We start from the raw sequence: 21538 nt of genomic DNA, 5'->3' as shown, positions 1-21538 counted from the left end.
AGATAAAAATATTTTTGCAACGGAAAACTCCAGGCTTCCAACTGTCATCTCCTGCTTTCACTGTTACAGTGCCAGTCAGAGACCTCTTGACTTCATTTGATCCCAGGAAAGACCATGTGTCAAAGGGGAGGGGGAGGGGAGACGACTTCCCACATACTTTTTTTTTGCATTTTGAAAGCACTTTGCATACAAGAAACTCAACACAGTTTGAAAATTGATGCATTACCTAGTCTCATAAATTCACACATTTTTAAGGCTAAAAGGCACCATTGTGAACTGAGCTGCCAAACATGGCCAGAGATTTTCACCTAATGATTCCTGCAGCAAGCCTATAAGTTAAAATCATTTTAGGCAGATTTCCAATCTTGATTTAAAGACTGCATGTGATAGAGAACTGACTATATCCCTAGGTAAATTGTTCCAGTGGTTAATTACCCAAAAATGTGTGCCTTATTTCTAACCTGAATTAGCTGAGATTCAGCTTCCAACATTCAATCTCATTGAGCCTTTGTCTGCTAGACTGAAGAGCTGTGTACTATCAGAAAGCTTTCCCCTATGTAGGTACTTATAACTCATAATCAAGTAACCTCCTAAGTTTTAAGAACAGGAGTACTTGTGGCACCTTAGAGACTAACACGGCTCCCACTCTAAAACCTCCTAAGTTTTAGTTTGCTAAACTAAATAGATTGAACTCGTTTGGGTTCTCACTATAAGGCACATTTTCCAGAATTTGGCTCATTCTTGTAGCTGTTTTCAGAACCCTTTCCAATTTGTTTTCTTCCATTTTAAAATGTAGACATCAGAACTGGACGCTATTCCCAGGGTGAACAGGTATGCCACAAGCAGTGGTAATAACACCTCCCTATTTGTATGGTATGTTTTCTTGCTTATACATCCGGGGATCACATTTGCTTGTTTAACCACCACATCTCAATGCTAGTTCAGGGTCAGTTGGTTCTCGACCATGATGCTCAAGTACTTTTCTACATCACTGTTTTCCAAAATACATTAACCCTGTGTAAAGGAATGTTCCTCCCATTCCTTTCTTGCAGCTTAGAAACTAAATCATGGGAAGGATAAGGCCAAACTTTTCAAAAGTAGTCATTGAATTTCTGTCTCAATTTTTGTATTTCACTCAACCCCTCTGCTAATTGGGCCCACGCTTTCTCGGGTTGGACACCTAAAACTAAGGCACGCAGTCCCAGGGGCCACCGTTGAAAATTCGGCTGCCCATAACTTAGCCAAGTGCACACAGCAAAGCCTTGCAACAGAGTCAGGAGTAGAACCCAGACCTTCTTGGCCCCGCTTCTGCAATTTAACCATAAGCAATGCTTTCACCCTTCCCCAGCGATGGGACACACCCCAACATGGTTTCAGTGGGTTTCCAGCATTGTGTGACTTGAAATTATAGTCAAGAGCTTACCCCTCCTTACCCCTATTGTTAATAATTACAGCACCTCGCACCTGCCCACCACATGGCCCCCATTGCCCCGGTCCCTATGGGGTCTATGGAGGAAGGAGGTGCTGCCCCAGTCCCTATGGCTGGAGGGGGAGGAGCAGCCCCTATCCCTATAGGGTCTACATGGGGAGGAGGGGTCTGGCCCCAAAAGAGAATGGGGGGGAGCTGCTCCTGTCCTATGGGAGGATGGGGAGTTGGCCCTAGAGGGTCTATAGGAGGAGCTGCCCCTATGGGGGAGAAGGGCAGCTGGGCCTAGTCAGGGCTTGTGACTCCTTGGTGAAGGGCGGGGGAAGCTGCCCCCGTTGCTAGGGCGTTGGGAGGCGGGGTGCAGCAGCGGGCGCTCGAAGGCTCGGCGCTCGACCCGGGCCTGCCGGCTCGGGGGCTCGGCGCTCGGCCCGCCGGGGTAGTGTCCTGCGCGGCGCGGCGCGGCGCTCTAGGCCCCGCGGGAGTCGGGAGCGGCGTGGGTAGCGCGCGGCAGGATGGTGAAGCTGACGGCGGAGCTGATCGAGCAGGCGGCTCAGTACACGAACGCCGTGCGGGACCGGGAGCTGGATCTGCGCGGTGAGGCCCGGCCGGGGGCCGGCAGGCCCCGACCTCGGAGCCGCGCGCCTGGGGCGAAGCGAGGCCTTGCTCGGCGACCGGGGGCTCTGTGTTCGTTCGTTCGTGTGTGTGTGTGTAGGGGCTCGGGCCGGGGGAGGGGTTGAGGTGGGGAGGGTTCGGGCCGGGGGGGGGGAAGAGGTGGGGAAGGTTGTGTGGGGGGGGGGAAGAGGTGGGGGAGGGTTCGGGCCGGGGGGGGGGGGAGAGGTGGGGAAGGTTGTGGGGGGGGGAGGGTTCGGGCCGGGGGGGGGGAAGGGGAAGAGGTGGGGAAGGTTGTGGGAGGGGAAGGGGAAGAGGTGGGGAGGGGTCGGGCCGGGGGGGGGGAAGAGGTGAGGAAGGTTGGGGGGGGGAGGGGTCGGGCCGGGGGGGGGGGAAGAGGTGAGGAAGGTTGTGGGGGGGGAGGGGTCGGGCCGGGGGGGGGGGGAAAGAGGTGGGGAAGGTTGTGGGGGGGGGAGGGGTCGGGCCGGGGGGGGGGAAAGAGGTGGGGAAGGTTGTGGGGGGGGGAGGGGTCGGGCCGGGGGGGGGGGAAGAGGTGGGGAAGGTTGTGGGAGGGGGAGGGGTCGGGCCGGGGGGGGGGAAGAGGTGGGGAAGGTTGTGGGGGGGGGAGGGGTCGGGCCGGGGGGGGGGGGGGAAGAGGTGGGGAAGGTTGTGGGGGGGAGGGGTCGGGCCGGGGGGGGGGGGAAGAGGTGGGGAAGGTTGTGGGGGGGGAGGGGTCGGGCGGGGGGGGGGGAAGAGGTGAGGAAGGTTGTGGGGGGGAGGGGTCGGGCCGGGGGGGGGGGAGGGGTCGGGCCGGGGGGGGGGGAAGAGGTGGGGAAGGTTGTGGGGGGGAGGGGTCGGGCCGGGGGGGGGGGGGGAAGAGGTGGGGAAGGTTGTGGGGGGGAGGGGTCGGGCCGGGGGGGGGGGGAAGAGGTGAGGAAGGTTGTGGGGGGGAGGGGTCGGGCCGGGGGGGGGGGGAAGAGGTGAGGAAGGTTGTGGGGGGGAGGGGTCGGGCCGGGGGGGGGGGGAAGAGGTGAGGAAGGTTGTGGGGGGGAGGGTTCGGGCCGGGGGGGGGGGGGAAGAGGTGAGGAAGGTTGTGGGGGGGAGGGTTCGGGCCGGGGGGGGAGAGAGGTGAGGAAGGTTGTGGGGGGGGAGGGTTCGGGCCGGGGGGGGGGGGAAGAGGTGAGGAAGGTTGTGGGGGGGGAGAGGTGAGGAAGGTTGTGGGGGGGAGGGTTCGGGCCGGGGGGGGGAAGAGGTGAGGAAGGTTGTGGGGGGGGAGGGTTCGGGCCGGGGGGGGGAAGAGGTGAGGAAGGTTGTGGGGGGGAGAGGGTTCGGGGGGGGGGAAGGTTGTGGGGGGGGAGGATTCGGGGGGGGGAAGAGGTGAGGAAGGTTGTGGGGGGGGAGGGTTCGGGCGGGGGGGGGAAGAGGTGAGGAAGGTTGTGGGGGAGGGGTTCGGGCCGGGGGACGGAATAGGGGAGCCTCACTCCAGTTGTGTGCACTTTGGGGGGGGTGATGTTGTTCGCGGTTTCTTGCCTGGGTACCCTGCATTCCTTGTTGAACCTGCTGCTTTCACCCCCCCACCCCCCATACTAACTCCATCTAACCCGGGTCTGATGCTTTCCCCCCAGGGTACAAAATCCCCGTCATTGAGAACCTGGGCGCCACCTTGGACCAGTTTGATGCCATCGATTTCTCTGACAATGAGATCCGCAAGTTGGACGGGTTCCCTCTGCTGAAGAGGCTGAAAACGTTACTCATGAATAACAACAGGATATGGTATGGGGCTGTGGTGCTGCAGCATGGGATAGATTGGGGGTGTGCATGGAAGGAGTCCTGGGGTGCAGCCAGTTTTCAGTATTGGCTTTTCCTTGTATCATTGGAGTGGTGCAATTTACAAATGGCCAATGATTATTTTAATGGAGGAACGCAGCATGTTGCAATATGGAGCAGCATCGTAGCCTGCTTCATTTTCAGTGGGCTTTACATGTGCTGATGCTCATAACTCCTGGGTCAGATCAATAAGTATTCTCCTCCTTTTATGGTCAGGAAAACTAAGGCATGGAGTTTGTGGTTTGCTCAAAGCCACAGATACTCAGTAGCTTTTGTTTACCATTCCTGTGCTCAGACCAGTGAAAAATGTAAATCATGTTCACAAAGTTTGGGGCATTGGTAAGTGGGGCACAAAATGGATGTGATCAGAGGTAATTTACAGTAGCAAATAAAGAACCAAGCTGTTTTACTTGAAACAGGGTGAATGATTCCAAAACCAGGTGATCCCTTGTACATGTATTGCATTGAAGGGTTAAAATGTGTGTGCATGTTTTTATTATTAAAATTTATTACCAACCTAAATCAGATTTTGATAATTTTTTTAAAAATATTAATTTTAGTCGGATAGGTGAGGGACTCGAACAGGCCTTACCCAACCTCCAGGAGATCATTCTTACCAATAATAGCATTGTGGAGCTGGTAAGTTACTAATAAAAAAATAGATCAAACCAGTTTGAATTATGCACATATTTGTATATGTTGTTGTTGTTACATGGCTTTGTTTAAAGCAGTTTTATTTGCCTTTCATGTATTAATCCCAGATTATCTTTTCTCAAGAGGATAATTTTTGACATGCAGTGAAGCATAAGATGTTACTGATAGAGGGCTTTTCTAGGAAAGGTATAACACAGTAACATGTGAATAGAACTATTCAAATGCATAAAAGTTGAGTGTGTGCGGGATTGTTTATGGGACTGTAGCCTTCATTAGAATGTACCTTTTGAAGTTGGATATTGTGCTATTTTTATTACAAAAAGGTCAGACTTTTCTTTAATTTTCCAGTTTGATTAGGCTTATGCCTCTTTTACACTCTTCCGATGTAAAATGGGCATGGAATATTAAAGGAGAATAGAAAAGGAGTACTTGTGGCACCTTAGAGACTAACCAATTTATTTGAGCATGAGCTTTCGTGAGCTACAGCTCACTTCATCCGATGAAGTGAGCTGTAGCTCACGAAAGCTCATGCTCAAATAAATTGGTTAGTCTCTAAGGTGCCACAAGTACTCCTTTTCTTTTTGCGAATACAGACTAACACGGCTGTTACTCTGAAAGGAGAATAGGAAACTTTCACAAGGATCACTTAATTGCTTTGAAATTAAACAACTCCAGATCTAAACAGACTCAAAGAAACAAAGTCTTGTGAATTAAAAAAACCTGAAACACTCAATGTAAAAACTTTTTTGTTTCATAGTTGTATTATAGCCGTTTAGGAATCATATGCAATATTTTTTCCTAGTTTCTATGTTTGCATTACATGCTTGTGAATGCTAACAGTATTATTATATACCCTCTTAAGGCTAAATTTTGTCTGAGACTATTGCACAGGCATAAATAAGGGCAGATTTTAGTCCTTGGTATGGGGCTTGAGATTTTAAGTCCTTGATGGCATGGTTAGGCCTTGCCTACACTACAAAGTTTTGTTGCCGAAAGTTATGCCACTTTAATTAAAACTGCTGTTGCATGTCCACACTATGCTCCTTGTGTCGGCGGAGTGCATCAACACTAGCAGCTCTTGCATCCATACAGAGAGCAAGTGCACTGTGGTAGCTGGCCGCAGGGTGCTATGGGAAGGGTTTGCAAAGCTGCCATGGGGCAGGTACAGCGTCACATGATGCAGGTTTCTCAATCCCATTGTTCCATGGGCATCCCAGTAGATTGTCAGCTGCGTTTCAACTGAAGGGGGCTGGAGAGTGGTGTGCCTTGGGCCGGGGAGACAGCAGGCTGACCAGCCAATCCTGGGGGAGGGGGAACCCCCCTCCCACATCAGCCCTCGACTCTGCTCCTCACAGCAATCTCTCTGAAGCAGCCTATGGTTTTGTGATTCCCTCCAAGTTCTCCCGCAGCCTCCTTAGCTGCAGGGAGCAGCATCCTGAGCAGCTCTGTGACCTGAGGAATGTCAAAGCAGCACGGCAGTCAGTCCTTCCACTCCCCACAGCAGCAGTCTGCCTGCCACTGTGTTACTAGTGTAGAACAGAAGCATTCCAAGTTAATGACACAGAGCAGCACAGCTCAGATGGCAGATACTTCCTGGAGCTTTGAAAGGGGAGGAGAGCATGCCTGCAGGGTAGCAAAGATCAAAACAGTCATGGCAGGCATTGTGGGATATTGGTGGAAGCCAGTTGTGTGGACAAAACAAACAGCAGTGTCTGCACTGACGCTTTATTGCTTTAACTTTGTCGTAAAAAGCTTTATGCCTCTCGGCGAGGTGGTTTTATTTTGTCAGCAAAACAGACTTTTGCCGCCAAAAGTAGCTTTGTAGTGTGTAACCTCCCTTGCTTTGTTGGCAAAAGGCAGATTTTTGCCAACAACACTTCATAGTGTAGACAAGGCCTTATCTGCTTAAGCCTTATCTCAATGTGCTAATGGCCTAAGACTAAAATTTGTTTTACCTCTTCTTCCTTTTTTTCTTTTTCCCCTGTTATTTTGAAGGTATTTTATCCTAATGATATTCAGAATATTTAAGAGCAATTCTTTCTTGAATGAAGGTTTATATACTGAGTAATTCAGATATTGTTAAGTACTTTGTTTACATTTCTAGAAAAAATATTTTCAGATCATTGTAATAAATTACTTTCATTTCATTTTCACTTTTTAAAAAAAAGTTTGAAATGAACATGATCTTTATCCTTTGTTATAGTCTGATATCCTTTACAGTAGTCGCATACTACCAACCATTTTTACTTACCTGCTATTTATATGAGTGCTTGGATACGCTAGGGGCTAATGATAGTCCATTACAAGTTTTGGACTCCTGTTAAGTTAGAACATAAGAATGGCCATACTGAGTCAGACCAAAGGTCTGTCCAGCCCAGTATCCTGTCTTCCGACAGTGGCTAATACCAAGGGCTTCAGAGGGAATGAACAGAACAGATAATCAAGTGATCCATCCCCTGTGGCCCATTCCCAGCTTCTGGCAAACAGAGGCATGGGACACCATCCCTGCCCATCCTGGCTAATAGCCATTGATGGACCTATCCTCCATGAACTTATCTAGTTCTTTTTTGAACCATGTTATAGTCTGTTTTAAGATTACTTATTGTAGTCCCATTATTCAGGGTGAACTGGATCCTTTGGCAACAATTAAATCACTGACTTACCTGAGGTACGTAATCTTAATGTGTATAAACAGATCTTTTTAATGTACAGTTATACTTGCTTTTAAAAAAAATCTTTCATATTATTTTACGCTTACTATTAGCCACTGGCTTAGTTCTTTGTTTTGAAATGGCTGGTTTTTCCATTGGACCCAGACGTGTGTTAAATAATGAATCAATAAACAAAAGGCTACAAAAAATACATAATTTTTAATGGGTGAAATTCTTCAGTTACCAACAAGTCTGCCAAAGTAAATAGGAATTAGCCACTGTTTACATTAAGTGCTGTGTAAGCATACAACTGTCTCTATTGTATATTTTACCTTCTCAGAATTACGTTGAGATCTATTGTTACAAAATACTTCAGTTTAAATCTAAATCACATGCTGTTCAGCAGAGGGAATTGCATCAAGCCAGGAGATCAATAAGAGATCATGAGCCAGAATCGGGGGTGGGGGGAGGAAATGTTCAGATTTTTGTTTGTTGTAGAAATATGATGAACAATTAGAGTTGTTTGTGTTTTCGTTTTCATTTCCATAGTAAAATTCACTAAGATGGTAAACTAGACTCTAAGAACAAACTTTCACTCTTTTTCATAGAGATGAAGAGCAGCGTTGTTACTGCATTTATTTAGTGTGCAGCCTTAAAGTTTAGCGTGCAACTTCTTTAAAAGAAGCAGTCTCTTGTATTCAGAATTTCTTTAAAATCTTTCTTTACTTCATAGTATTTTAAGGAACCCTGTAACAAATAAGAAGCATTACAGATTGTATGTAATCCACAAAGTCCCACAAATCAGAGTGTTGGATTTCCAGAAAGTGAAATTAAAAGTAAGTGGCATTTTTCCTAGCCTCTCTGTAATTAGGATCTTTTAGTTAGACATTTGTTCTTGTTTTGTTTTATTTGAAAATTTAATGGTGGTGCAATTTGTGCCCTCCCCCCCTTACCCACCAGTGTTTGTAAGCTACATTTACATCAATACTGGTGTCTAATGAAATACATACTTTGGGGCAGCTTTTACTTCACCAGTTCGCTGTTTCAATAGCTTAATTCAGTAGCTTAAACCACCAGTGTTTAAGTACAGTTTGGATCTTCTTTGTCCTTTTTAGTGTTCTGAGTACAGCAGCAGATCTTTAGTGAAAGAAATAGGAAATCTTAACATAAACCTCCACTCCATCTGAGGACAAAAAGGTGGGGAAGAATTTCCTCTGGGAAGTGTCTGAGACTGCCATACTCAGAGTTTAAGCCTTTTAACTTATTGTCAAAATGCCTCTAAATCTAGTGTTGAGACACCGGTCTTCACTGATCCAAGAAGTCTTCAGCCTATTGGTTTTTCAAGGAAAGAAGCTATGCAAAATGCACATGATGTCCCTATTGAAATTAACTTTGTGTGTGTGTGGTATCGCTGTAGGAGCGTCAGGAGGCAGAGAAAATGTTCAAGGGCAAACGGGGTGCACAGCTTGCAAAGGATATTGCCAAGAGAACAAAAACGTAAGATAAAGAGAACCAATTTAAACTGGCATTTGCCTTCAGAAACACCACCTGGGTTTCCCTGTGTGGCAGTGGAGAGTAAATTGAAATGCCACTTGTTAACAGGATGTCTTAATATCTCTGGTGGTGTCTCACCAGATATGCTGGCTCCAAACATCCTACTCTTGGATGGTGGTGAATACCATTGCTCAAAACCACTTTTTTTTAAAAAAGGTGACTTCTCATTACAGTCTACGTGGCAGAACTCAACTGTTCAGCAACATCCAAGTTAATGGCTTAAATCCAATGCATAATCTTCTTAATGTAGAAGGCCTGCTTCTCTTCATGAGCAGATAAAAGGGTGGGAGGTGGGGAAGCAAGTAAAAGGGTGGGAGGTGGGGAAGCTGACCTGCTGGTGTTTCTGAAGGAGGCAGTTCTTCATTGTATCAGTTTGTTAACAAAGATAAGATACTACACTTGATTGAATGCAATACTTCCGAAGTTTTAACTTTGGAAGTAAGAGAAGCAGATGTCATTCATAGGGATGTTAATGATATGCCTTTTATTTTTCTTTCAAGTTTCAATCCAGGTGCTGGTTTGCCGACTGACAAAAAGAAAGCTGGGCCCTCCACAGGAGATGTTGAAGCAATTAAGGTAACATTTTTAGGACATGATGTACAGGGAAAAACGAAGTAGGGAAACTACCCCGGATCAGAAATTTAGTGATGTTAGGTGCCCCCCTTACTGGTAACGGCATTCTTACTTTCCAAAGTAACAGAGGAAAAATGCGTTCTGATCACTTACATACTATACCTTTTGGGTTTCTTGTTGCAGAAATCTGAGGTTTTATTGGACTTCCTTTGCGTCGCTTTCTTGATCTTAGCGACATCTTGTTCTGAGTTTAGACTTGACCACAGAGTAGGCCAACATACTGTAACTCTCTCTACAGTAAAATTTTAGTTGTCTTGAAGCAGATGTTCTTTAAATATTAATCGCAGCAGCTTGTTAACATGTTGAATGAGTATTGATCAGCTTGTTGGTCTTCCCCTTCTAGAATGCCATAGCAAATGCTACAACTCTGGCTGAAGTGGATAGACTCAAGGGTTTGCTGCAGTCTGGTCAGATACCTGGCAGAGAACGAAAAACAGGTAATTGTATACTTTTGTTACTCTTCTGGTTTGTTACAGAGTGATTGAGTAATATAAACAGCATGAATCAAAAACATAACTTTTTAAAACTTTGCCTGGAACTTGATATGATCTCAATCAGTGGGTTGAGGTGGATGGGTTATGTTGTTGGAGATGGTTAAAGAATTGGTGTCATCAATCGGTCTGATTCTATTTCCAAAAAGTTAAAAGGATGGAACAAGGGAGTGGATATTTCATGCTGCATAAATCAGGAAAGATGAACTTTTAGACACTGTGAAAGGATGCAGGAATCTTAATCAAAGTGAAAATGTAACACTTGTGCAGTATAGTTGAATTTGACTAAAATCATTTGGGCGAAATTTGACAACCTCAAAGACAAAAGCTTAATTTTCTGGGTCAGTTTGCTGACCCTAAAGATACCAGGTATTCTGACCTTTTTAGACAGTAGAAGACCTAGACTATGGGGAGTTTCTCAGTGGGAATAAAGCAAGCTGCATATCAGACTAGGCAGTGACAAGGTCAGATGTTACCATGGGTATAACTCAAAACTGTGCAGTAAAATAATTGAACCAATAACTGTAGGTGAATGTGAGAATCTTCAAATCATTACCCCCCTTTTCAGATAGGGTATAAGAGATTAGTCTGTAAAGTCTTAACAGGTATTAAATAATTCTGATGTATCCATTTTGTAGGACCAACAGAGGAAGTTGAAGAGGAGATGGAAGAAGACACAGTTCCCAATGGATCTTAAATGGTATCGTCAGGTGATCTGAAGAATATGTACTATTGTATCCTTGTTTATGAATACATTTCCAGTGTTGTCATAGAGTTAAGTTAATAACATTACCACTTTTACAAAATGGATTTTTGTTAGCTTGGGGCTTTTTTTGAAGTCCGATTAGTGTGTGTGAAATTTCCATTGTAAATTTTATACTGTACATGAAGTCCAATAAAACAGCATTTCCTCTCTGCAGGCGTTATTGTGACAATTTTATTCTCTGTGGGCCTAAAATCGATTTAGTATCCTCTTCTTCCTTAGGTTTCTCCTAGATGCATTCTCTTTCCCCAGTGGCCTTTTCTTTAACTCACCCTTGATATTTAGTTACTGGTGAAGTCTTCATAGGATTTAAACTGTCGGTTATTAAAATATGAATATAAATATTGACACAACAGTGGGGAAAGCAAAAAATAAATTACCCATGGTCTATATTCAGTCACCATATGCCTGAAGCATGCCTTTACAAGGTCTGAGTCAGCTGGACTTCTAAAGACTAGGATGCTGAGTGATGTGACATGCTTATGCAGCAATGCTCATGGTTGCAGGCTCTTCCCATTGCAAGCCAAACCAATGAAGCAGTACACTGTCTGTCTCCCTGGGTGTAATGAACTAATGAAAAAGAAAAATGACAGATGTGCCTTGGAGCAGCCTGATTCAGGGCAGGGGGGTGGGGGCCTACGTATGAGTGAGCATGTTCCAGTGATGCATAAAGTTTTTAAAAACACTGATCTGCTATTTGGAGCTCTGTTGAAGGACAAGCAGTAGTGAGTCCTAAAATGACATGCAGCTGTACAAAGAGCATCTGGGGAGCGGAAGCAGGAAGCTAGGATAAATGTAAGCAGAGAATCTAGAAGCCGCTGCAACTGGGGACCCTATCCAGGAAATGAACAGCAGTCAGCTGGGGACCCTATCCAGGAAATGAACAGCAGTCAGCTGTCTGAGAAGATCTGCAGCCAGCAAAGGAGGTAAGAGATGAAGAGTAGGGAGACTTGTTCTTAAAAGCTGATGCTAGTGTGAAGGAGGCTTGATGTGAGGGCTAGGTGTAACCAGTGCCAAGTCATGGCGGTAGAAGGGGTGTAAAAGCGTAGGTAACAAGGGCTGGCAGCTCATACAGCGAGGGAGGCACTGGCAAATGCAGAGGGAGTTGGAGAGAGGAATAAATGCTCAGTTCTTCCAGGCCAGTAACAGCTCTGGGCAGGCCCTGTTCCTGCAAGTCACAGGCTGTAGGCAGGGAGCTATTCACAGCCATTAGACACAGGGAGGCAGGATCTTCCGAAGTCCAGGACTTGGGCATGCCTTAGAGACGGGGTCTTGGGACCCGTGGGGGCCTCCACCCCCTGCAACCCCTGTGGCAGCTACACCCATCACTCCTGGCAGGGGCAGGGGCAGCTGGAATCCAGGGGAGGATCCTAGGGCAGTCCAGGGAACCTCAGGATTGGTAGATCTGGGCTTCTCAGACTCAGAGCACCTCTAACCTTTGATTGGTCTAGGGCTACCCTCGCTGCGCTTCCTGATTTCTCATCATTGGTCTGAACATCTAACACCCCCCTTCTGATTGGTTTAAGTTTTGGCCTCTTCCTCTATCGCTTGATTGGCCGCAGCTTCGATACCTCTTCTTTTGATTGGTCTCCGCCTCCTTTTTTTTTTTTTTTTTTAATACTAACCACCGTCCCCTGATCTTTCCTATATCGCGATTGGCCGTCAGCAGCCGCGCTGCTTTCTGATTGGCGGAGCCTCCCCAGGCCCTGGCTACGTGTCGCCTGGCCCGGGGAAGAGCGCCGGGGGCGGTACCTGCTCCCGGACGTGGCGGTCAGGCGGGCTGGCCCCGTGAATCCGGCTCGCTGTGAGGGGAGGCCGCGGCCGGCGGGATGGAGCTGGGCGGGGGGGCGCCGGGTCCCGGCAGGCCCGTGCTGGAGCAGGAGGGGATCCAGGTCCTGCAGCAGTCGGGTGAGCGGCCGGGGCCCTGGGCTGGGCCGGGGGCGGGCTCGGGGGGTAACGCCCGCCCCGAGGCGGTTGGGGGGGGGGGTCTGGGGGGCAGGGTCGCTCGTGAGGGGGCCTGGGCTCTGGGGCTAAGCGCCGACCTGGGGGCTGCCCCCCCCAGCGTGTAGCCTGCCATGGCCCGTGGGGGGGGGAGGGGGTGACAGGCCCCACAGGAGTGCGGGGGGATGAGCCCCCGCGGATCCTCTTCCCCGGCAGCAAGTGGGAATCCAGGCCCAGCCTTGACACCTCTGGCTTGACGCGTCCCTCTCCTCTTTCCCCAGTGGGCTGGCTGCTGGCCAGCTACGGCTGGTGCATCCTCTTCGGCTGCGTCGCTGTCTACCTCGTTGTCCAGAAGTTGGCTGAAAAGATGAGAGCCCAGAGGAGGAACCGACCCAATGCAGCCGGGGCACCACTTGGTTTGTAAATCTCCGTTGGCTCTGGGGTGGCACGTTCGCTTGCCCTGGTTTAGATCCGTGGTTTAGATCCTTTACGGTGGGTCCTTGGGCGTAATACCTTGGAAGGCTTCCCAAAGTCACGGTTATTGGTAGAAGGTCAGATGTGGAGAGCTTTGTTAAACGCCAGTATGTGACAACATTCCTGCTGTAAGGATCTTATGAACTAACACAGACGTGATACCCAGGGCAACTTTTCAGGCAGCAAAGGTGCAGAGCCCTCACTGGCGAGGAGGTCAGTGGGGGAAGGCTTAGTGAAAGATGTGGCGTTGAAGACTGGGAAGGCTTTGCCAAAGATGGAGGGTGGCCTGAAAGGAGAAGGGAGAAATAAAGGAAGCAGTGAAAAGAGGTGCTGCAGGATAGCATAGGGTTTGGGGATAATGCGTCTTGACTATGATATTGAAAGCAACGCGTTCTGTATAGTGACTTATATGATACCGTGGTGCCAAAATACTTCAGGGTTCATCACCACGGAAGTTGAGCACCCTATAGAATTGCCAGAGAAACTGCAAGATGTTTTTGTTATGCTTTGCAAACCCTCCTGATTAGTATTTGCCTGTCACTTCCTCCTCCTTATTATCCCTTAGCGCCACCCACTTCATAGGTCATGTTTGTGCAAGCTGCCTACGGTGTATGGTATCTTATCTCTTGAACTGTGCCACTAGGTTGTAAATTGTACACAGTCCAGGCTTTGTTTCAGTTTGAAACCACCTATTGCCTTCCCTTTACATGCTGGCTTTCTTTCATCGGGATAACTGGATGTCACTGTGCAATGAAACTCCACAGGAATCTTTTTTTCTAAAAATCGTGTTCCATTGTTGCAGGCTGCAATGGAAATACTAAGTCACGGGAAAAAATGACATGCCAAAAGCCCAGTATTTTACACAACTACTGCTGAAACTTCTCTATCCAAACAATTATTTATTCATGAATTAATACATATCAACATACAACTCATGCATAGAAAATATGAAACTTCCTTGTATTAATAAGTAGAAAACGCTGAGTAAAATATCTGAGGTTTTTTGGGGTTTTCTGGGGGGAAGTCAACCTTTTCCCCTGTGACACTTACAAAAGGCAGCAGGGAGAGAGGTGGATACAATAGGTGGCCTGTATCAGGCTGTCTGCTTTCTCCTTGGAGAGGAAGGTGTATAATATCTTCATAAATCATGTCTCTGATAGAGCATGTTGGATCTTCCACTTTATTGTTATGATGAGACAAGTAGGAGCAATTGGAGAAGGAATGGGAGGGAGTCTGGGCTGGTTTGTTAATGATTCCTAATAGAAAAAGTTCTGTAGGTAGATGAAAGTGGATTCCCTGCAGGAGTATGGGTAGGTAGTTCTGAAATAATTCTTACCAACCAGTTTCAAACACTAGAATGGCAACTTTAAATTGTTGATGGGTGGGTTAACTGTAATGGGTTAATGATAATTCCAAAAATTCTAAATGTGATCAGCAGTTGGATCAGTATATAAGTTATTGGAAAAGATTAGTTAGAAAGTAAGCTTCAGCTACAGTTTCTTCCAGAGCAACTATAGAGCTGTATGGTTACACTTCTGTATCAAGATTCTTTGAAGATGATCGTTTTGCCAACTTTTTTTCATGATCTCATAGAACCTGATGTGGTGGTGAGACAGCAGGAAGCTCTGGCAGCAGCTCGCTTCAGGATGCAAGAGGAGTTGAATGAACAAGCTGAAAAATACAAAGAAAAGCAAAGACAGGTAATGTGAGGGCCAGGAGGACATTTATTTAACTTCTTAATTCGCAGTCCAGTTTTTGTGTGTGTGGTGGGTGGTTTTTGGGTTGTGTGTTTTTTTTTTTTGGTACAGAATAGGTTTATACCTGACCAAATTGTAGAAGATCTGTGAACTCCTGGATTTCTTCCATATTCTGTTTGGAACAGAAGGCTTGGAAGATTACCCAAGGCTTAAGGGTCAAATGATGAAGACTGATGTATTCCATTTCTATTACTTCAAAGACTTTTGGCATAAGGAGAATAATTGTCTTAAGCCCAAATGCCGAAGTGCTTGCTTGAGTTGAAGCTTTGATGATCAGTCAAAATGATTAGATCCTGCTAACATGCAGGAAATTCATTCATGCTGGACTGTTTCCACTATTTGTTCTACTCCTTCCTGAAGTAACTGACCTAGTTAATACTTTTTTCTCCTAAAACATACAATAAGAGAAAACTCTATAGGCCTGATTCTTGAAAAAGTCAGACTTGGACTGTGATTGTGCATGCAAACCTGGGTTATGTGTATGCAAAAGGATTCTTCACTGGCTATATTAGCATGCCAGTTAACCACACAATTACACATGGAATTTGTATGCTCAATAGCAGACTTAATTTTTCAGGAAATTGAGTGCCAGTACAACTCCACGAGGCCTTAAAAAGCTGTAGAGTGCAACTTGCACTAATGAGGAATACCACATAATTCAGTGATACTGTCTCCTCTAGGTAACAGCATGGGAAAGCTAATAATCAGAATAGCAGTAATGAACCTCACTAATCCTAGTTCACTTTATTTTCTCCCCGCAGTCAATAGAGATGGTAATATCTCTTCATAAGTAATCTTCAAGTGTCGGAGTCCCTATCAGTGTAGTTAGACTTTAGCTACCAGGATTTCTTCAAATATCAAATGGAAAACTGTGTTCAGGAGGAGAATAGCCATCTTTGAGGAAATCTAACCCAGTGCATTTAGACTGAGAGAGCCTTGCTTTCTTTGACTCTGGGCAAACTAATATACCTCTTTTTCTTTCCCATCCTTAAGAATAAAGGAGTCTGATGTGTTAACCATTAGCCTGTACTGCCTATTCGATAAATTACTTTAAGAAAGATTCTGGTAGCATTTTCATATGCTGATAATTATGTTTATTCCATGTGAAAATATGCTTTATTCTGCTTTTCAGCGTTTCATTTGAACAATGTTTTCTTCCACCAAAAGCCTCTGATATTTTAAATGCCTTCATATCCATGATTTGTAAAGATTTGCTTTCAAGAAGACTTTTTTTTATATATATACTAAAATCTAGTTAGCTCTTTACTTAACATTTAATTTTATTATTTCAATTTGTCTCAGCACATGGAAAAGAGGTGCAGCTATGATTTAAAGTCATATTCTTTCCCATCCCTGTGCAGTGTGGTTGGAAAGACTTAGATATTACTTCTTTAGCTAAGGCAAGGAAAAGTAGGAATTGTATCAGTTTTGTTTGTGTGTTTGGTTTATGATTTTTTTTCTATGCTAAAATGGCAGCACTTTAGCTGTTGGCTTTTTGGGAGTTGTTACAATTAATTATACCGTCAAACAGTGTTACAAATTCTTCTATTTCCGCCCCCACCCCTGCCCAGCTTGAAGAAGAGAAGAGAAGGCAAAAGATAGCAATATGGGAAAGCATGCAAGAAGGAAAAAGCTATAAAGGAAATCTGAAACTGAACCAGGTAACTTTACTCTTCTTAAACTTCACATGTTGCAGCAAATATCTTTAGTTAGATAACTAGCTGAAAACTACAAGTTGACAAGCTCTAAATAATTTTCATTTGTCTGAACAGCAAGAAATAGAATCCACTGCTTCTGCGTCATCAACAGTCCCGAAGCCTAAACCTAACAAAAAGCCTTTGCGAGGAGGTAGTAAGTATGAAACCTGGGTGTCTGTCAGTTATGGAAAATGAAATACTTATTCGGCTAGCTAGATGGTTATTTTATATGTGGGTGATTTTGTGTCTCTTTGTTGAGACAGAGGGTACCCTTGATTCTCGATACAGCTCATGTCTTGTTGGAGGAGTCTTATATTTGAGTACTGTAGTCAGTACAAAGTCAGTTCAACTTTTGTAGCCACGTTCTGCTAAATGTTACAGAGAAAAATCTCTGGGCCTGTTTGTTTCTGCTGTGGGGAAACCTGACAGTATTACAGCCCCTTGAGAAAACGTTTTAGCATGACTCAGAGATCCAGTAACTCCTCACTTAACCTTGTCCCAGTTAACATTGTTCCGCTGTTGCTGATCTATTAGGGAACAAGCTTGTTTAAAATTGTGCAATGCTCCCTAATAACATTGTTTGTTTGGCAGCTGCTTGCTTTGTCCATTGCTTGCAGGATTCTCTGGACGAACAGCCCCTCCTTGTGGGGATTAGAACCTGAGGGGACTAGCAGCTTCCCCTCCGCCCCCCGCCCCCCATCAGCTTCCCTAAATTCCCTGTAAGGTATGTGGCTTGGCAGCTGCCCAGCAGCAGTTCAGGTGCCGCCCTCCCCCAGCTGCAGCTTCCCTAAATTCCCTGTAAGGTATGTGGCTTGGCAGCTGCCCAGCAGCAGTTCAGGTGCCGCCCTCCCCCAGCTGCTCCTGACCTGCCCTCTGCCTTGGAGCTGCTCCCGGGAGCTTCCTGCTTGCGGTGGGAGGAGAGACTGATATCAGGATGTCCCGCTGCTCCTTCCCCCTGCTCCGTACCCCCTCTCCACAAAGCGGAGGAGGAGACAGAGCTTGGCCAGGGGAGGCTTGCTGGAAGCTGTTGCTTCCTGTCTGACCTGGCTGATCTGCTTAAAAGGGCAACGTACTTGAAGTGGGGTCAGCGTACTTAAAGGGGCAGTGCACGTCTCTCTCTCTCTCTCTCTTTCATGCACCCGTCCGCACTTTGGAAAGTCAGCACTTGTGCAGCCGTGCCTGTGCCTTCAGGAGGAGGGAGTGAAGTGGTGCCCTCCAGCTGGATAGCGTGGGCTTATCAGCATGTTCAGTTTTTGCAGGGAAGTGTTCGCAGCTATTGCCCTGACTGCATCTGTTGTGTTTCCTCCCTCCTGCCTCAGTCCATGCTGCCTTGTAGAGTGTGAGGCTACATTAACAACAGCGTATTAACCCTTGAGGGCTCAGCCGAGTGCTAGTTCATCATTTAGCAGCAAGGCATTCCCTGGGAAATATCCCACTATCTGACTTCACCACCTCAACCAAGCTTTACAATCATTCATTGCTGCGTACAATATTAAACTGTTTGTTTAAAATTGTTTAAAACTTCTACTGTATGTGTACATAATGTCTTCTGTCTGGTGAAAAAAATTTCCCTGGAACCTAACACCACCACATTAATTCTTATGGGGAAATTGGATTTGCTTAACATCATTTCACATAAAGTCGCATTTTTCAGGAACATAACTACAGCGTTAAGTGAGGAGTTACTGTACTGTCTCCTGATCTTAGAAAATGTAGATTTTGATTAACTTTTTTTTTTTGGTAACTTCTTTTGGTCTGGGTAAATAAAAGGAGCCCCACAGCATGCTGTCTGGTCTCTGTGTGTATCTCCGAGCCCTGTTTTTTTAGATACGTCTTTTCTGCATTTTGTTTTATTTTACACAAATGTAAGTGTAATTTTAGTTTCATGCAGCATTTCATTTGCCTGACTGCTCAGATGCCACAGTGATTGAACCATGATATCAGTACTATAGATAAAAGCCACACAGCCAGTCTCCCCCCCCCCCCCCCGCCCCATGTACAATGCACCTACTTTCCCTAATAATAAAGCCCAATTTGGGACCAATATTCTAATTGGTATTGCCATTAGTGATTGTCCAGATGATCCTACCAATGAATGTACCAAAGTAGAAGGAATACACCTTGAGGGTACAGCAGTGAATAGGTTACAATAGCTGCACAAAGAACCTTGTCGCATCTTTAATATGTTTAGTCAATAGTTCATTTTACTATTGAGTTGAAAATCCTACTTGAATGTGAGATTGACTGCCATCAATGCCAAACACGTTGTATGTATCACCTTAACTGATCACTCTTGTTATAGTGTGTATGGTAACACCCATTGTTTCATGTTCTCTGTGTATAAAAAATCGTTCTACTGTGTTTTCCACTGCATGCATCCGATGAAGTGAGCTGTAGCTCACGAAAGCTTATGCTCAAATAAATTGGTTAGTCTCTAAGGTGCCACAAGTACTCCTGTTCTTTTTGCAGATACAGACTAACACGGCTGCTACTCTGGACCGTTGTATGTTGTTTATCATCAGCATACTCTAGTAGTCTGTTACCACGGAATGCCGAGCATTAAAACTGTTATGAACAGGAAATGAGAGAATAACAAAGAATGGGCTGCAGCTAAGCTAAGAAATGTCATAACATCAGTTGGTTCCTTCAGTCATTTCCCTCTCCTGCCACCTATCCTAGCTTCATCCCAGGCAGAATCCATGTTTAAATGACAGATTATGGAATTAGATGGCTGTATTCTGCTCATGAGGTAAACAAGGGTCAGTTGAAGAATCCTGCAGGCTGAATAAAATTCTGAAAACAGAACTTTTAGTTGTTCAGTGAACAAGATAACTTCTGTAATGATGGGGAAAGTCGTGGAGGTTTGAATGGAATAGGTTAATATTGAAAACTGCTCAGTCAGTATAGCAGAGAGTAGTAATCTGTCTGCTGATCGTGTATGGACAAAATAATTAGACAAGAGACATTTGCAAGTTTATATCTTTCCCAAGTGTACCCTTGTAAAAGGTGACTGAATCTGGTGTTTATCACATTGGGAAATCCAACTAAAAATCAGTGTCTGTCTGGTTTATCTTATGAAACGAGAAAAGTAAAATTGCCAAAGCCATGGGGATGAGAGGCCTGCACTTCTCTAACACCAGTAGCATGTCAGAAGTTTACTTCAATGAGGTTACAGAGTTTAACCTCATGGCAAAAAAATGGAGCTTAATGATCTGCAATAATGAATGAGCAGTGCTATGTCTGTGATGCAGACTTTGTTATGTACAGTGTTATCACTGCAAACTGCACATCTCCCTTGTGCATTTTGGAAGTCCTGTGGGTCTTCTGCCACTTAATTTCTCTGTTGGAGTGGGCCAAACTTGTGAAATATGAGTGCTGTACTGTGATATGTAACCTCTTAAAATTGCCAGACTTCAGTTATTGATGACATGGACTGTTGGATTGTGTTACGAAATAAATCCCCTCCTGACTGGGGTTTACCTCTAACTCTCAATTGTCCATGTTTTTACTATCCTTCCTCTGTCGTTGCAGGTTATAATCCTTTGTCTGGAGAAGGCGGTGGAACCTGTGCTTGGAGACCAGGTCGCAGAGGAGGTCCATCTTCAAGTGGATGAGGCTAACCTTACTGGTGTCTAATGACACTAGCAGGCCTAATCTGACCCACTAGTCAACTGCCTGTAGCTTGCATGTCACAGTGACTCTTTTGGGGCTTGGTTTAGTACAGGTGTAGACTTAGAAACAAATGTACATGACACACAGATTTTAATGTGACAGCTAAAAGCCCTGACACATTATCTCACACAGGAAAATGGTTTATCCTTTTTTAACAGACTGAAGACTATACAGGGAACAGAATGTCAATCAACAGTTGTCTTTTGGTTATCTAAAGAAGAAGCATGGTCTATGGCTAAAGCATGTGACTTAGTCACGAAGTCTGGCTTCTATGCCTGGCTGGTCAGGAGACTGCCTGTGTGACCTGAGGCAAGTTCCTTAATGATCTGTGCCTCAGTTTACCCATCTGTAAAATGGGGATGTTACCTTCCTCATGGGGCGGGGGTGGTGCACAAAGGCATATGGGTGACAAAGACCTGTGAGAATAGGGCTTGCCTGTATGATATTTCCATTCTTGGGGGCACTTCAACAAGTCTGACTTAATATTTCTGCTGGTTACTAAGTGCTAAATCTTTCACTGGGTGATTTAGAGCATGGCTCCAAGGGCTCAGATGTCATGGGTTTAGTACAAAAGGCCAATTATTATAGATGAGTCTCTGTGACAAGCTGCATTGAATGATGTTGTCCTTATAAATGGTAAACAAACCAGTGAGGATCACGGATACTAGACAGTAGATGCGGGTTTCTTGCTATCTTTTTTTTTTATTTCAACAGTTTTGTAAAACAAAACACTGTAAATATTGAATACCATTGGAAATAAATTGTAAACTTAGTATTTGCAATACTGTGGTTTTTACAGCATCTTTTTACATAGGAGGTACCTGTTCTAGTTCAATAAATGTGACTAAAGCAAGATACTTCCTGGATTGTGTGGTTACGTTTTTTGACTACTAATTCAGCATTAATGCTTGGCCTGACATTTTGATGGCGTCCCTCAGTGATTTTTTTTTAACCCTTCTAATTTTCATTGGTGGCTATTTCAATGCCGAATGTCCGTTTTCTAATAAATAAATAAATCTCCTTCAGGCTGAGACCAAAATGCGGAAAATATCAGGCTAGAAACTAAAAGCTTTGGACAGTTACAAATGTTGGAAAATGGGGTAAAACAGATCCTCAGCAATTGAATCTTGTCCAGCCTTTACAATTGGAGAGCTTATGCTGAAAAACATATGGCAAGGGACTTGTGCTTTCAAATGGTTGGAGACGGTCAGTAGCTCTTTCCAGGCTGTAGTCAATGATCTCTGGCTTTTTGGGGTGGTGGAAATATCTTGGGCTGGTTAACTTGAAAACTAACAGACCTTCAAACAGAAGAACAATAATTTATAACTTCTGTGGCTGTGATCCTACAGTGTGATCCATTCATGGTGACCCCTGTGCTGATGACATCAG

General features: G+C 45.3%; 2 protein-coding genes across 3 annotated transcripts; both read left to right on the top strand.

Moving 5' to 3' along the window:
• Positions 1 to 1834: 1834 nt before the first annotated feature.
• SNRPA1 (small nuclear ribonucleoprotein polypeptide A') lies at positions 1835 to 10760 on the top strand. The gene is made up of 9 exons (XM_073304304.2): positions 1835 to 2020; positions 3661 to 3808; positions 4423 to 4501; positions 7138 to 7184; positions 7901 to 8003; positions 8585 to 8664; positions 9222 to 9297; positions 9698 to 9791; positions 10484 to 10760. Exons 1-9 carry the CDS (start codon positions 1939 to 1941, stop codon positions 10540 to 10542), a joined length of 768 nt encoding a protein of 255 aa, XP_073160405.2. The 5' UTR covers positions 1835 to 1938; the 3' UTR covers positions 10543 to 10760.
• A 1567-nt stretch (positions 10761 to 12327) lies between these two features.
• SELENOS (selenoprotein S) lies at positions 12328 to 20922 on the top strand. 2 transcript variants are annotated; one of them, XM_073304306.2, is made up of 6 exons: positions 12328 to 12516; positions 12831 to 12965; positions 14617 to 14723; positions 16352 to 16441; positions 16553 to 16628; positions 20009 to 20922. In XM_073304306.2, the coding sequence occupies exons 1-6, from the start codon at positions 12438 to 12440 to the stop codon at positions 20089 to 20091; spliced, it is 570 nt and encodes a 189-aa protein (XP_073160407.2). In that variant the 5' UTR covers positions 12328 to 12437; the 3' UTR covers positions 20092 to 20922. The 2 variants fall into 2 exon arrangements, with proteins under 2 accessions (XP_073160407.2, XP_073160406.2); XM_073304305.2 differs by having other exon boundaries at positions 12329 to 12516; positions 16553 to 16631.
• The last annotated feature ends 616 nt before the right edge of the window (positions 20923 to 21538 follow it).

Source organism: Lepidochelys kempii, chromosome 10 (assembly GCF_965140285.1).
Source record: "Lepidochelys kempii isolate rLepKem1 chromosome 10, rLepKem1.hap1, whole genome shotgun sequence".
NCBI lineage: Eukaryota > Metazoa > Chordata > Testudines > Cheloniidae > Lepidochelys > Lepidochelys kempii.
Note: the sequence above shows the minus strand (reverse complement) of the source record. Positions and strands in the feature narration are given on the sequence as shown.

What these genes read in the sequence shown, in the direction of transcription:
- SELENOS (XM_073304305.2), top strand. Translation starts at nt 12,438, where the DNA reads ATGGAGCTGGGCGGGGGGGCGCCGGGTCCCGGCAGGCCCGTGCTGGAG. An exon ending in CCAGGTCCTGCAGCAGTCGG is followed by an intron (nt 12,517 to 12,830) that starts GTGAGCGGCCGG and finishes CTCTTTCCCCAG; the next exon opens with TGGGCTGGCTGCTGGCCAGC. An exon ending in AAAGCCTTTGCGAGGAGGTA is followed by an intron (nt 16,632 to 20,008) that starts GTAAGTATGAAA and finishes CTGTCGTTGCAG; the next exon opens with GTTATAATCCTTTGTCTGGA.
- SNRPA1 (XM_073304304.2), top strand. Translation starts at nt 1,939, where the DNA reads ATGGTGAAGCTGACGGCGGAGCTGATCGAGCAGGCGGCTCAGTACACG. An exon ending in CCGGGAGCTGGATCTGCGCG is followed by an intron (nt 2,021 to 3,660) that starts GTGAGGCCCGGC and finishes CTTTCCCCCCAG; the next exon opens with GGTACAAAATCCCCGTCATT. An exon ending in ATGAATAACAACAGGATATG is followed by an intron (nt 3,809 to 4,422) that starts GTATGGGGCTGT and finishes TATTAATTTTAG; the next exon opens with TCGGATAGGTGAGGGACTCG.